Source organism: Marmota marmota, unplaced genomic scaffold, assembly GCF_001458135.2.
Source record: "Marmota marmota marmota unplaced genomic scaffold, marMar, whole genome shotgun sequence".
Taxonomy (NCBI): domain Eukaryota; kingdom Metazoa; phylum Chordata; class Mammalia; order Rodentia; family Sciuridae; genus Marmota; species Marmota marmota.
In genome coordinates, this window is record NW_026000093.1 from 5,932,499 (window position 1) to 5,946,639 (window position 14,141).

Sequence of the window (14,141 nt, forward strand, 5' to 3'; positions counted from 1 at the left end):
ACATCATGCCACTTAAAGCATCTCAGAGAAGCTAGAGAACAACATTCCACTGGGGCATCTAGTGGCAGTGTGAAAACCTTAAGAGTAGTGGTCTTGTAACAAGCAACTGGAGTCTCTCTATAACCAAGTCTGCTTAATCAAACATCATTTAGCTAAAACCTACCCCCCACTTCTATCTGGCTACTGAGGGAGCATAAAATCCACCCCCTCCCATAGTTAGAAAACTACTTCCTTGGGATTACAGGTTGAGCATCTCTTCCATATCTGATGAGGTTGGCCTGTACATTGTGCATTGTGCAGTAGTAGCAGTTTCAGTTTAGAATGCCAAGTGACAAGGGCATGGCTAAAGCAGGATGAACAATCCTGGAACAAGTGCCTCTGGGCAAACCTAATGACCAAGGGTTTTTAAATTAGTGGAAGAATTAAAAAAACATATTTAGGACAAACAGTTCTGATGGAGAGGGAATGGTTATGAATGAAGATCAGCTGTGACCATGACTTGCACTCATCTAGGACCTGACACAGTAGAGAAGACAGCTCCTTAGACAAGCAAGGTTCCGAAGAGTGAACTTTTAAGAAAAAGCTGCTTTCTTGTAAAATACCATACACACAAAGAAAAAAAGAAAAAAATTTCTATATCCAAGTGTTAATGCTAGGCAATGCTGACACTTACCCACAACAGTATTATCATTTGTTACTTCAATGAAATACAGATAAGCCATCCACTGATATTTAGTATCACCATTTGCCACTGTAGCAACCACCCCCATCCTATCCTGGGCAAAATGTTAACACCATTTACTAATACAACCACTGAAACACAAACCAAGCTTCTTTCAGTTTAAGAACATTGAACAACAATCTACATTTCTGGTGAATAAGCTCAAATCACAGGTAGGCCACTCTCTATTTCATGATACACTTACTGCTTAGAAATGTTGATCCTATCGGCCTGCTGAAGTGACCCAAGATGGAACTTAAGAAACTTTCTTGGAATGTCTGATTTTTTGAATGAGGAAAACAGGGCCAAAATACGGATAATGTCCCCTACCCCACCCCATCCCCCCTCACTGGGGTCTAGGAGACAAGCAGCAATTTAAGGCCTCCTCAAATGTTGAGCACAAGAAATAACTATGCATCCCATTACATGTGCAGGAGTCAGAGAGGAGTGAGAATAAATAAGGTATGAAGTTTTACACCCTATATACTCTGGAAGACATTCTTACTGTTTAGCAATGCATTTGACACCAAAAGGGGATGTAGAAGCCGAAGGTAAGAAGTAAAATCTGGAGTTAGCTGGCCCCCATCCCGCCTGCCTGCCTTCCTGAACACTACTGAAGGATGCTGGCCCTTGCCTGTCACTACATTCACTGGTCTACACTTCATCTTAATGCCATTCAGATACAACAAATCATGCAGTAACTTCAAGTAGCCCCCTCCTTCATCTCAGTCCTAAGCTGACCATGTGAGTAAAATAGAAGTTACCAGATTTATAGGGAGGAACAGTCTTAAAAATGTAATACTGTTTATTTAACTTCAAAAACATTTCAGCATTCTAAACATACAAAAAATAACATAACGTCGCAAATTGCATTTAAGTACAGAAGGTTCTTGAACTTTCATTGATGCAGTAGCTCTTTGCTTTGCTGACAATGAAGAGTTCTACAGTTTGTTTGAAAACAAAGTTTAAAATCTACCGTACTTAACTAAAAAAAAATTCAAACACTTCTCATGCCAGCTGACCCCCCTTTTTCCACAACTAAGAAAGGCAGCAGAATGCTATATCACTATATACAAAAACAAGACAACCTGAAGCTAAATGGATGCCCACCGCAGTGTCAACAGGTCCAGCCTCACAGTGCACGACCCTGAGCTACGGCCCCTCCAAAAGGCATCTTCCCCCCACAGCCTCAACGCCAAGCAAGGAGCATCAAGAGTTTGTCTCGGTTGTTTTGTTCTTTTTACAGACTATAGATATGTACAGTTGATAACTGAGGATTTCTAGCCAATAACCATATAGTTAACACCACCTTACAAATTAAAAAAAAATGCCAGGAAACATCTTCAAATGCCTTGTCACACCAACAGCAAAGTGCACAGAGTGAGGAGAACACGAGAGTGCCTTTTCATTTTAAAAATGTTTGGAAATATGTACAACTTTGATACAGTTTTAGGGTGCTCTGGACACCCAGGGCCACTTCATGTAAACCACTGACAATTTCTAGAGCATTTTGAGAGACTACAATATGATCGTGATCAAATTCTGAAATTAAACCTAATGAGAGTAACAGACACATCTCAAATAAGATGTGTCAATCATGGCGCTCCCCTACTCTAAGGTATTCACAAGAAGACGGATAAACAGTTTTTTATTCATCCTCCTCCTCCTCCTCCTCTTCTTCTTCCTCCTCTTCTTCGTCTTCCTCTTCCACTTTTTTCCGGGCAACTTTAGCAGGACCCTTTGTGCCATCAAACTTTCCTGTAGACTTATAGTCAGCAACATCCTTCTCGTATTTCTCCTTCAGCTTTGCAGCCTTAGTGATGTATGGCTGCTTTTCACTGTCACTTAAGTTATTCCACATCTCACCCAGCTTTTTTGCCACATCTCCAATGGAGATACCAGGATTTGTGGACTTGATCTTGGGGCGGAATTCTGAACAGAACAGGAAGAATCCAGACGGTGGTCTTTTGGGGGCATTAGGGTCCTTTTTCTTCTTGCCTCCCTTAGCTGGTCCATAGTCCTTCATTTCCCGATCATAGCGTACTTTATCTGCCTTTGCCATTTCATCAAATTTAGATTTCTCTTTCCCAGACATTGTCTTCCACCTCTCAGAGCACCTCTTGGAAAATTCTGCAAAATTGACAGGGACTTCTGGATTTTTCTTCTTATGTTCTTCTCTGCAAGTCTGCACAAAGAAGGCATAAGCAGACATCTTGCCCTTTTGTTTCTTGGGGTCACCTTTAGCCATCCTGACTGTATTGTTCCCTAGTCTGGGCAGCGCAGGGCATGACGCGCGGCTCAGCTCCTCAGCCTTGTGCTAGCTGCCTCCACGAGAGCCGCCTACTTTTTCTTCTATTACATGCAGGGTCTCTGGTTTAATTACTAGGTTCTTGATCCACTTTGAGTTGAGTTTTGTGCATGGTGAGAGACAGGGGTTTATTTTCATTTTGTTGAATATGGATTTCCAGTTTTTCTAGCACCATTGGTTGAGGAGGCTATCTTTTCTCCAATGTATGTTTTTGGCACTTTTGTCTAATATAAGATGACTGTAATTACGTGGGTTAGTCTCTGTGTCCTCTATTCTGTACCAGTGTTCTACCAGTATATTTTGGTGCCAATACCATGCTGTTTTTGTTACTATTGCTCTGTAGAATAGTTTAAGGTCTGGTACAGTGATACTATCTGCTTTACTTTTCTTGATAAGAATTCCTTTGCCTATCCTGGATCTCTTATTTTTCCAGATAAATTTTATGACTGCTTTTTCTATTTCTATGATGAATGTCATTGGTATTTTTATTGAAATTGCATTAAATCTGTAAGTGTTTTTGGTAATATGATCATTTTGACAATATTAATTCTGCCTATCCAAGAACAAGGGTGATCTTTCCATCTTCTAAGATGGTCTTTAATTTCTTTCTTTAATGTTCTGTAGTTTTTGTTGTAGAGGTCTTTCACCTCTTTCATTAGGTTGATTCCCAAGTATTTTATTATTTTATTTTTTGAGGCTATTGTAAATGAGATAGTTTTCCTTTTTTCCCTTTCAGAGGATTTGTCACTGATATTCAGAAATGCCTTTGATTTATGGGTGTCAATTTTGTATCCTGCTGCTTTTCTGAATTCATTTACTAGTTCTAGAAGTTTTTTGTTGAAATTTTTTGGGTCTTCTAGTATAGAATCATATCATCAGCAAATAGTGCTAATTTGAGTTCTTCTTTTCCTATCTGTATCCCTTTAATTTCTTTCATCTGTCTAATTGCTCTGGCCAGTGTTTCAAGAACTATGTTAAATAGAAGTGGTGAGAGAGGGCATCCCTGTCTTTCCAGTTTTTAAAAGGAATGCTAATGCTTTCAATTTTTCTCCATTTGGGATGATGTGGGCCAAGGGCTTAACATAGATAGTTTTTACAATGTTGAGATATGTTCCCGTTATCCCTAATTTTTCTAGAGTTTTGAACAGGAGGGGTGCTGTATTTTGTCGAATGCTTTTTCTGTGTCTATTGAAATGATAATATGGTTCTTATCTGTAAGTCTATTGATGTGATAAATTACATTTATTGATCTTCATATATTGAAACAACCTTGCATCCCTGGGATGAACCCCACTTGATTGTGGTTCATGATCTTTTTGTTATGTTTTTGAATTTGATTTGCCAGAGTTTTATGGAGAATTTTTGCATCTATATTCATCAGATATATTGGTCTGAAGTTTTCTTTCTTTGATGTGTCTTTGCCTGGTTTTGGAATCAGGGTGATATTGACCTCATAGAATGAGTTTGGAAGTGCTCCCTCTTTTTCTATTTCCTGAAATAAATTGAAGACTATTGGAATTACTTCTTCTTTAAAGGTCTTGCAGAACTTGGCTGTGTATTCATCCAGTCCTGGGCTTTTCTTGGTTGGTAGGGTCCTGATGGCATCCTCTATTTCCTTGCTTGAAATTGATTTGTTTAAATTGTGTATATCATCCTGATGCAATTTGGGCAAATCAAATGACTCTAGAAATTTGTCTAAGCCTTTGATATTTTCTATTTTATTGGAGTACAAATTTTCAAAATAATTTCTAATTATCTTCTAATTTCTGTAGTGTCTATTGTAATATTTTCTTTTTCATCACATATGTTACTAATTTGAGTTTTCTCTCTCCTTCTCTTCATGAGCATGGCTAAGGGTGTGTCAATTTTGTTTATTTTTTCAAAGAACCAACTTTTTGTTTTATCAATTTTTTCAGTTGTTTCTTTTTTTCAATTTTATTAATTTCAGCTCTAATTTTAATAATTTCCTGTCTTCTACTGCTTAGGGTGTTGAGGTTTTTTTTCTTTTATTAGGGCTTTGAGATGTAATGTGAGGTCATTTATTTGTTGACTTTTTCTTCTTTTAAAGAATGAACTCCATTCAATGAACTTTCGTCTTAGTACTGCTTTCCTAATGTTCTAGAGATTTTGATACATTGTATCTATGTTCTTATCCACCTCTAAGAATTTTTTAATCTCCTCCTTGATGTCTTTTGCAACCCATTGTTCATTTAGTAGCATATTATTTAGTCTCCAGGTGCTGGAGTAGCTTGTATTTTTTATTTTATCATTGATTTCTAATTTTATTCCATTATGATCTGATAGAATGCAGAGCAATATCTCTACTTTTTTATATTTGCTAAGAGTATATTTGAAGCATAATATATGGTCTATTTTAGAGAAGGAGCCATGTGCTGCTCAGAAGAAAGTGTATTTGTTCATTGAAGGATGAAATAGTCTATATAAGTCAGTTTAGTTTAAGTTATTGATTGTGTTATTGAGTTCTATAGTTTCTTTGTTCAGATTTTGTTTGGAAGATCTATCCAGTAGTAAAAGAGGTGTGTTAAAGTCACCCAGAATTATTGTGTTGTGGTCTATTTGACACTGGAACCTGAAAAGAGTATGTTTGATGAACATAGATGCTTCATTGTTTGGGGCATATAAATTTATTATTGTTATGTCTTGTTGATGAATGTTTCCCTTAAGCAGTATGAAATATCCTTCTTTATCCATTTTGATTAACTGTGTCTTGAAGTCTATTTTATTTGATATGAGGATGGAAATCCTGCTTGTTTCCACCATCCATGTAAGTAGTATGATTTTTCCCAACCTTTCACCTTCAGTCTGTGGATGTCTTTTCATATGAGATGAATCTTTTGGAGATAGCATATTGTTGTTGTTGTTGTTGTTTAAATCCAATCTGCCAGTCTATAACTTTTGATTGGTGAGTTTAGGCCACTAACATTTAGGCTTTTTATTGAGACATGATTTGTATTCCCAGCTATTTTATTTATTTTTGGTATTTAACTTGACTTGGGTTGTTCTTTGATTTATTTTTCCTTTAGTGTAAAACCTCCCTTTGTTAATTTCCATTGTTTTTCAACTCCTCTTTATGTAATATTCTGCCGAGGATGTTCTTTATGCAGACTTTCGAGTTGTAAAATATTTTAATTTCTGTTTATCATGGAAAGTTCTAATTTCATCATCAAATCTAAGCTTAATTTTGCTGGATATAAGATTCTTGGTTGGCATCCATTTTCTTTCAGAGCTTGATGTATGTTGTTCCAGGATCTTGTAGTTTTCAGGGTCTTGGTTGAAAAATATGCACATATTCTAGTCTGTTTTCCCCTATAGTAATCTGATTTCTTTCTTTCATGGCTTTTGATAGTCTCTCTTTATTCCATATGTTAGGCATTTTTATTATAATATGCCTTGGTGTGGATCTGCTGTAATCCTCTGTGCTGTGGATCTGCTCTAAGCCTCTTTGGTGCTTCTGTAAGCCTCTTGAATTTGGTTTTCTAATTCATTCTTCACGTTTGGAAAAGTTTATATTATTTCATTGAATAGGTTGCTCATTCCTTTGGTTTGGAACTCTATTCCTTCCTCTATCCCCAATAACTCTTAAATTTGGTCTTTTTATGCTATCCCATATTTCTTGTATGTTCTGCTTATGTTTTTTTTTTAACATTTTCATTGTGTGGTTTACATTCTTTTCAAGATTATATATTTTGTCTTCATTGTCTGAGCTCCTGTCTTCCAAGTGGTCTAATCTGTTGGTGATGCTTTCAATTGAGCTTTTAATTTGGTCTGTTGTTTCTTTAATTTTAAGGATTTCTGAGTTTTTTAAAACCTCTATCTCCCTATTGAAGTAATCTGTTGCTTTCTGTATTTGTTTATGTAGCTCATTGTTAAAATGATCTTTTTGCTGCCTGTATTTGCTCTGTTATATCATTCTTTAATTTGCAGAACATTTTAATTATGTATATCCTGAACTCCTTCTCTGTAATATCTTTTGCTGTGTTGGCCATGGATTCTAATAATGTGGTATCTTGATTTGTTTGGGGCACCTTCTTCCCTTGTCTTTTCACATTGCTTGTGCATCTTCTCTTCTAGTACTGTGGATCCTAGTCATTATCAATTTTTCCCTATAGGCTTATGATTGTGCCCTTGTAGGAATCCAGCACCTCTCCTTTGAGGTGAAGGACAATGTTATTAGATTCCAATATAAACAGTATAAACCCTAAAAAAACAAAAACAAAAACAAATGTTTGCTAATAAGATGCTTACAGTTTGTTCATAATGTACAGAAATGGTGAATTCAATTATTATTATCTCTAATATACTTAGTAGGTTTGTAAAGGGTTTACAGTTTCTGATGGTAGATGAAGAATTGGGGGTGAAGAGTAGGATGATATGCTGAGGAGGTAGGAGGTGAGGATATAGAGTTATTATATCTTAGGAAGTGTGAAAGAGAAATCTAAAGAGAATGATTAGTAGCAGGAGAAAGGAGAGGAAGTATCTTTGGGTATACAAGTAAGTATGAAGACAGTAGAGTACATAAAACAAACACACATATGTATCAAGAAAAATTAAAAATATTAAAGTAGCAGAAATTGGTGGGAAAAAAGAAAAAAAAAGAATGTACAACACAATGTAATATACTATTCAGTCATCCCAGACCTCAAAATCCTAATTCATGCAAAGTACTTGGTTTCACATATTTTGGGGATGTGAGGGAGGGAGAAAGGATAAAGAGAGGGAAGAAGAGAGAGAAAGAGGAGAGAGAGAGAGAGAGAGAGAGAGAGAGAATATGTTGAAGGAAGACACAGAGCTTGTTTTGGTTGGTTATCAGTATTTTTCCTGCTTCCCTTCTCATCCAATATGTGGAGTCATCTGTTGTTAGTTGGTTTCTCCACTCTCAGAATGGTGAAGGTAACCAGGGTGTTACTGTGCCAGGTTAGCTGCTGCTGGGGAGAGGGGGGGAGTTAGAAACTGGATACCTGGAAGATGGTGATGAAGGTGACCCAAGATGGAGGCTTCTGCTTTCAGGGGTGGGTTGTTGTGTCAGGTGTGGGGAGCCAGGGGATGGTGTCGGATGATAAATTCAGTGGCGAGCTCTGTGGCTTGCAGTGTTGGCTCACTTCAGAGCCTGTGTGAAGTTCCTGGGAGCAGACAGGCTACTGCGCATGGGGACTATGTCCACTGCTACACAGTTTCAAGATGGCGGCGACCAGAGATTTCCCATGTTGGTAGATGAGGGTCCACACAGGGGTGGCAGCAGGAGTTCTTACTTGTGGGAAGCTGCCAGGTGTCCTGCGTGGAAGCTGTGTCTGTGATTTCTGCTCAGATGTGTGGCCAAAATTTCTTTGTGGGTACTGCTGCTGCTGCCGCTGGTCTCACTTAAGTATCCAGTAGTCCTGCATGGGTGAGTAGTTGGGAGACCTACTCTGACACCGAGGCCTGGAGCCCTGGATGGGCACAGTGCTTCCTGCATAGGACAGGGGGGTAGGAATATTGCTGGCAGAGAAGCTCTATTCTTGAACCCCAGGTCACATATGGACGCAGAATGCTGCTTCCCTCTGGTCCGCCATCTTGGAACCTCCCCATACATACTAAGGAATTATTGATACAGTAAGCAACATGGATGAATCCAATTTATTATGGTAAATGAAATATGCTAAAATTAAAAACATACTATATTTGCATGATTCTAGAAATTCTAGAAAAGTCAAAACTATAATGAGAAAATGTAAACCTGTGTTTGCTAGCAATTGTAAATAGGGAAATAATATTCAATGCAAAGAGACAAAATATTTTGAGGTCTGAGTTGATGGGAATATTTATATCTTGATTGTGGTAGTGATTGAAAATGGTATATATTTGTCAAAACAAATAAATTCTATGTTTAAATTGGTGAATTTTATATTATGCAGATTGTAAATCAATAAAGGTAATTGTAAGGTTCAGTTAAAAAGCACAAATAGTTCTAAATAAAAGGAAACATTATTTTAGTTTGATTAGAATGCAAAATAAACAGATCCTCAAATGTCTAATGTTCCAAATGTAATTGCCCACCAAGGGTAACATTACCTTTTGCTGGACAACTTCTTTCTATGCGATGATTCAGGGACTCAGATACTTCCTATAAACTTGATAGGGAAAAGAGCAGGGAGAAGCATTAAAAAGAATTTATGGATCATGATTAGAATTTGTACTTATCACTTGAGCATGAACACACATATGTTATTTCATCTGTACCCTCCAAGTTCACCTTCTCACACTTGACTGTCCTTGGAAGACTAAAGCCTTTGCCTTTTTCTTGTCTAATTCATGTATTAGAATTTGTACTCAGTCACTTGACCACATTGAACGATAGAATCGATTTGTGTTGCCAGGAAGAGGAGGATGATCTCCAAACAAAAGATAACCTAGTATAAATTTATACTATTATTTCACATATATAAAACATTCACACTCCTCTTTAAGAAAGACAACTCAAATCTCATATAGTTATTGCTCTCAGCTAAAATTCAAGGATCTCTGTGGGATGTGCAATCTCCTTTATTAGGTCCTGATATGGTTTCCCATAGTCAGTCACCTGCCAACACACACACCCAGTATGCAATGGTGAAGCAAGGACAGGGTACCTGTGAATCCTATGTAGTAAAAGAACAAATGGAAAGCACAGAGCATCTCTGGTTCATAGTAATTGCAGAATCCTCTGGGGTGTTGAAATAATGATCATTTGCCTTGATGTTAGGAAGGGTTTCTTAATGATATTCCTGATCTGTTGTTAGGGATAAATTCTCTTGTCTAATATGTCCCCTAGCTCCATCCTCTATTAAGCATTTCTGTTATGGTTTGGATATAAAATGTCCTCCAAAGGCTCATGTGTTGAAGTCTTGGTTCCAATTGCAGTAAAATTTAGAGATAGAGATTTTAGGAAAGGATTGGATGATGAGAGCTCTGACTTCATCAGTGGATTAATACATCGAGGGCTGAATAAACTATTGGGAGATGGTGGAAACTGTAGGCAGTGGGCATGGGTGGAGGAAGTAGGTCACCGGGAGCATTCCCTGGAAGGGTATTTCATATCCCCAAACACTTCCTCTTTCCCTCCTTCTAGCCCTGTCTCTCTGCTTCCTGGCTGCCACGAACTGAGAAACTTTCCTCTGACATATCCTTCTGCCACTAAGGAACCAGCCAACCATGGACTAAAGGTCCTGAAACCAGGAGCCAAAGTAAATCTTTCCTCCTTTAACTCATTTGTTTCAGTTATTTTGGTCACAGCAACAAAAAGCTGACTAACACTACTTCTTTTCCATTATTGTCCTTGGTCACATCTGAAGAGGACTTTCATTAAGAAGGGAGGGAAACATATATATATTTTTCTTCTACTTGCTTATGTTTTCCATTTGGAACCCTGCAAATAAGATTAGCTAAAGATAGATTAACAAGGGAAAGTGGAATTTATTACTACACATACACGCAGGAGAAATTCAGTGATGGGTAACTCAAAGGCGTGGTTAGAACTTGGGCATATACGGCATCTTAACAAAAAATAATACACAAAAGTGACAAGAAAAAGGCAAAGGCTTTAGTCTTCCAAGGACAGTCAAGTGTGGGAAGGTGAACGTGGAGGGTACAGATGAAATAACGTATGTGTGTTCAGTTCATCTTGGCACCAACTTTCCACCTTCTCCATGGAGATTCAGCTTCCACAGAAGAAAATTATGGTAGTCCTCTTGTTGTAGGGACAAATGAGGCAAGGCACCAAAGATAGCAGGAAACAGTTTTATTTGGCAGCAGCCAGGTTCAGAGGGCACAGCTTTTGCTGTAATCAATCAATCCCCTGAACCCCGAGTTCAGGGAGTTTCAGAGTTTTTTACCCAGCATGTAAGGGGAGGGGCTCAGAAGTTCACAGTCTGCAGAAGTTCACATAAAAGCAGCTTTTTCTTTCACTGTTTTGGGCAAGTTAACTCTTCAAGAACAACACCTGAGACGGGGAGAGCTTCTTCTCTCCTTTCTTTCCTCCTGCTACCAGCTGTTACCATGGAGCCCAGTTGGTAACTTATCTTAAAAATGTAGACATCTCTGAAGCCCAGCTCAAGGCCAGAGACCTTGTTTGCACATTTCTACAAACTACTATACAGGATATGTTTGTGAAAAACTAGTAAGGGGTGCCCAGAACCTGGAGTGCTGGTATCTTCCCAGCCAGTGGCCAAGTTAAAACAGGGCAACACGAAAATAGGAAGCTTATCTACATTGAACTCATTTGCTGACAGTCCTAAAATCAGCCATGGTGAAGATATCTGGAGAAGCCCAGTTAAGACTTTTCAGTGGAGAAAGGGGGTGCCACTTCACTCTGTTCTTAAAAATTTCTGCTTTTATTCAGATAAGGGAAGGTCCAGAAAGCCTTTTCCTCTTGCATCTGTTGAATCTGAATACCTTCAGCATTGAATAATCCTTATGTCAAAGTAGCATACTTTGGAGTGGTATATTTTGATCTCTTACATGGTGTTTATTGATTGAATTTAGAATGCACTAAATATGTGCATGTTAAATGTAAAGGTTATCAATTATTAAAATAGAAATATATATATACCTTCCAAATCATAGGGGGAAAGTAGGAATTTTGAAGATTTGGTCAAGCCAGTTAAAAGAGAAAAAGGAAGGCAAAAATTAATGCATGTTAAATAGAAACCAGAAACTGAAATGGTGGAAGAAGTCAGAATATGTTTTTATGTGTGATAAAGTGATAAAATTTACTAATTAAAGGGGATTCTTATACTGGATAAGCTGAAAAATTTAAGCTATATACTTTTTATAAGAAAAATACAAAAATATAATTATGAAAAAAGAATAGCAAATGATTTGTTCATTGCAACACTTCCTGTAAGTCTAAAATTAGGAAAAAAAATGTCTATAGGGAAATGAACAAATATAATTATTGCATTTGATGTGGATGAACTAAATTTTATCACCATATATAAATGTTAAAAAATATAATATATGAATTAAAGTTATGAAAGAATGAGTGCAATATGCTACCAACTATTTAGAAAAATTAAGGATATACATAATGCATACAACACACAAATATAGTACAAAGATTTAAAAACATGCATGAGAAGAATACAAACTCTTTTTTAAAAATTTGTTTCTTAAAGTTATACATGACAATAGAATTCATTTTGATATAATTAATCAAGCATGAAGTATATCTTATTCTAATTAGAACCCCAAGAAGAATACAGACTATTTTGAAGTAATAATCTAAAGTTTGGGAGAACAAAGAGATAGGATTAGGTAATATTTATTATATTGTACTTACATATCTGAAAAAATATCATAATATAAAATAAATAAGATATATTGGACTCCTGCCCAAACACTAAATCACTCAATATTATTATAGTTTTTTCTCCTGCAAAACTTGCTAGTTAATCATGTTTTGTTCCAAGCATCAGTAAATGTTTACCCCACAAAAAAACAGATTCTTTCTTTTAATGTGATATTTGCTTCCCAAATCCCCTTTTACTTTTCTATTTCCTATTCCAAAAGAAGTGATGAGCATGGAAGATCTAGGTAAGAATTTGGTGAATTTAGCCACTTGCTTGCTAGGATAGAAAAGTCCTATGAGAGTTCTAAGAGATAAATTTATTAGCTGGACACATAGGGCCTTGCACAAGAGAAAGAGGATCTTTGTGGTGAGGTCAAGGAAAGAAACATAAAAACAAAAATTTTACAAAGGAGGTCACTTTACTATTGTTGTTTTTAGGAAAAATTATTGAGCTGGGTAAAATGTTGATTCATACTGATGGAATACATCAGAACTAATCAAAATCTAGGCACCCAAGGTTCCTGGTGTTTGAGATTTTACCATTAGAAAGTAGTTCTTAAAAAGTAGAGTGCATTTTAGGTGTTTCCTAGCATCTAGAAGTTCGATCATGGTGAGTACTTTGCTTTGCACAATGAATTAGAGTGAATGTCATTGTCTGAAAGTGGCTTTTTCATAAAGGTAGATATTTACAATTAACTGTAAGATTTTATTGAAAAAGTACTTTTTTTTTAGTAATGTCAGATGAGAATTTATCTTTTCTCTTCCTTTTACTTTGTACAACATCTAATGAGTTAGTATTTAAATATTTCAATGAAAGATAAATAATATGTTCCCATGTATATTATTCAGATTCTATTTGAATTTATTTCAGTTTGTAAAAACTAATATTTATACAAGCCTTGGAACACATTTTAGTTCAAAAGACTGATGATTCCAGAATTGGCTGTCAGCCCAAACCAAGAATGCTGAGAGCACTTCTCTCAGATATGCTATTAAATACGTTTGGGGAAAAGAAACTACAAAAAGAGACAGTGTAATTGCAGCATCAGAACGTGCTGACTGGCAAAGATTGAAACATTAAAATAAATGTGAAAGCAATAATAAAGATCAAGATGTCAGAAATTTTAGTCAATAAACATTTTCAGCTTTGTACAAGAAGACTATTTTTAATACACAAGTTTGCTTGATGAATATACTCAAGTGTTTGATCTGAAAATTCACAGAAAAATAATACATTTCACAAAATAATTAAGAGAATTGATGGCTTTATATACTTGGAACTCAGGGGAAAAATCATTCTTCAGTGATTAGAATGTATTTAAATTAATTTGAATCCTAACACTGTCCCTAGTCTCTACCATTAGACCAACATTAATTCCAAACCTGTAATATAATATTCATTTATTTATTTTTGCTATGATGGGGATAGAACCCGAGGCCTTGTACATGGTAGGCAAATGCTCTACAACTAAGTTACAGCCCCAATCCTATTTACGTAGTATTGCATTTCCTTATGTGCTTCTTTACCTTCCTGTTTTTCCTCAGAAGCAAAAAAACACCTCAATGTAAGGAGCCACTTAAATTTCTATTGTGTATATACGCTCAATCAAAGAGACTAAAAAAAAAAATAGTACTACTCAGCTATAATATGTGCAATTGTAAAAATTTTGCATTCCTCCACAATGTTGCAACCAAGCTGTGGTCAGGTACACGATCATTAGAAGGAGTTTTGACATTTTAGTATAAAGAGCAGATATTTGGAGGAAGTTGAGATGTTCAACAATTTTCTA

The 14,141-nt window shown here is 36.4% G+C and overlaps 1 protein-coding gene across 1 annotated transcript; it reads right to left on the reverse strand.

Moving 5' to 3' along the window:
• Positions 1-1,508: 1,508 nt before the first annotated feature.
• Positions 1,509-2,975, reverse strand: LOC107142385 (high mobility group protein B3-like). Its single transcript, XM_048782895.1, has one exon. The coding sequence runs from the start codon at positions 2,967-2,969 to the stop codon at positions 2,370-2,372; it is 600 nt and encodes a 199-aa protein (XP_048638852.1). The 5' UTR covers positions 2,970-2,975; the 3' UTR covers positions 1,509-2,369.
• Between the last annotated feature and the right edge of the window lie 11,166 nt (positions 2,976-14,141).

Coding starts and splice junctions, on each gene's coding strand:
- LOC107142385 (XM_048782895.1), bottom strand. CDS start 2,969: ATGGCTAAAGGTGACCCCAAGAAACAAAAGGGCAAGATGTCTGCTTAT.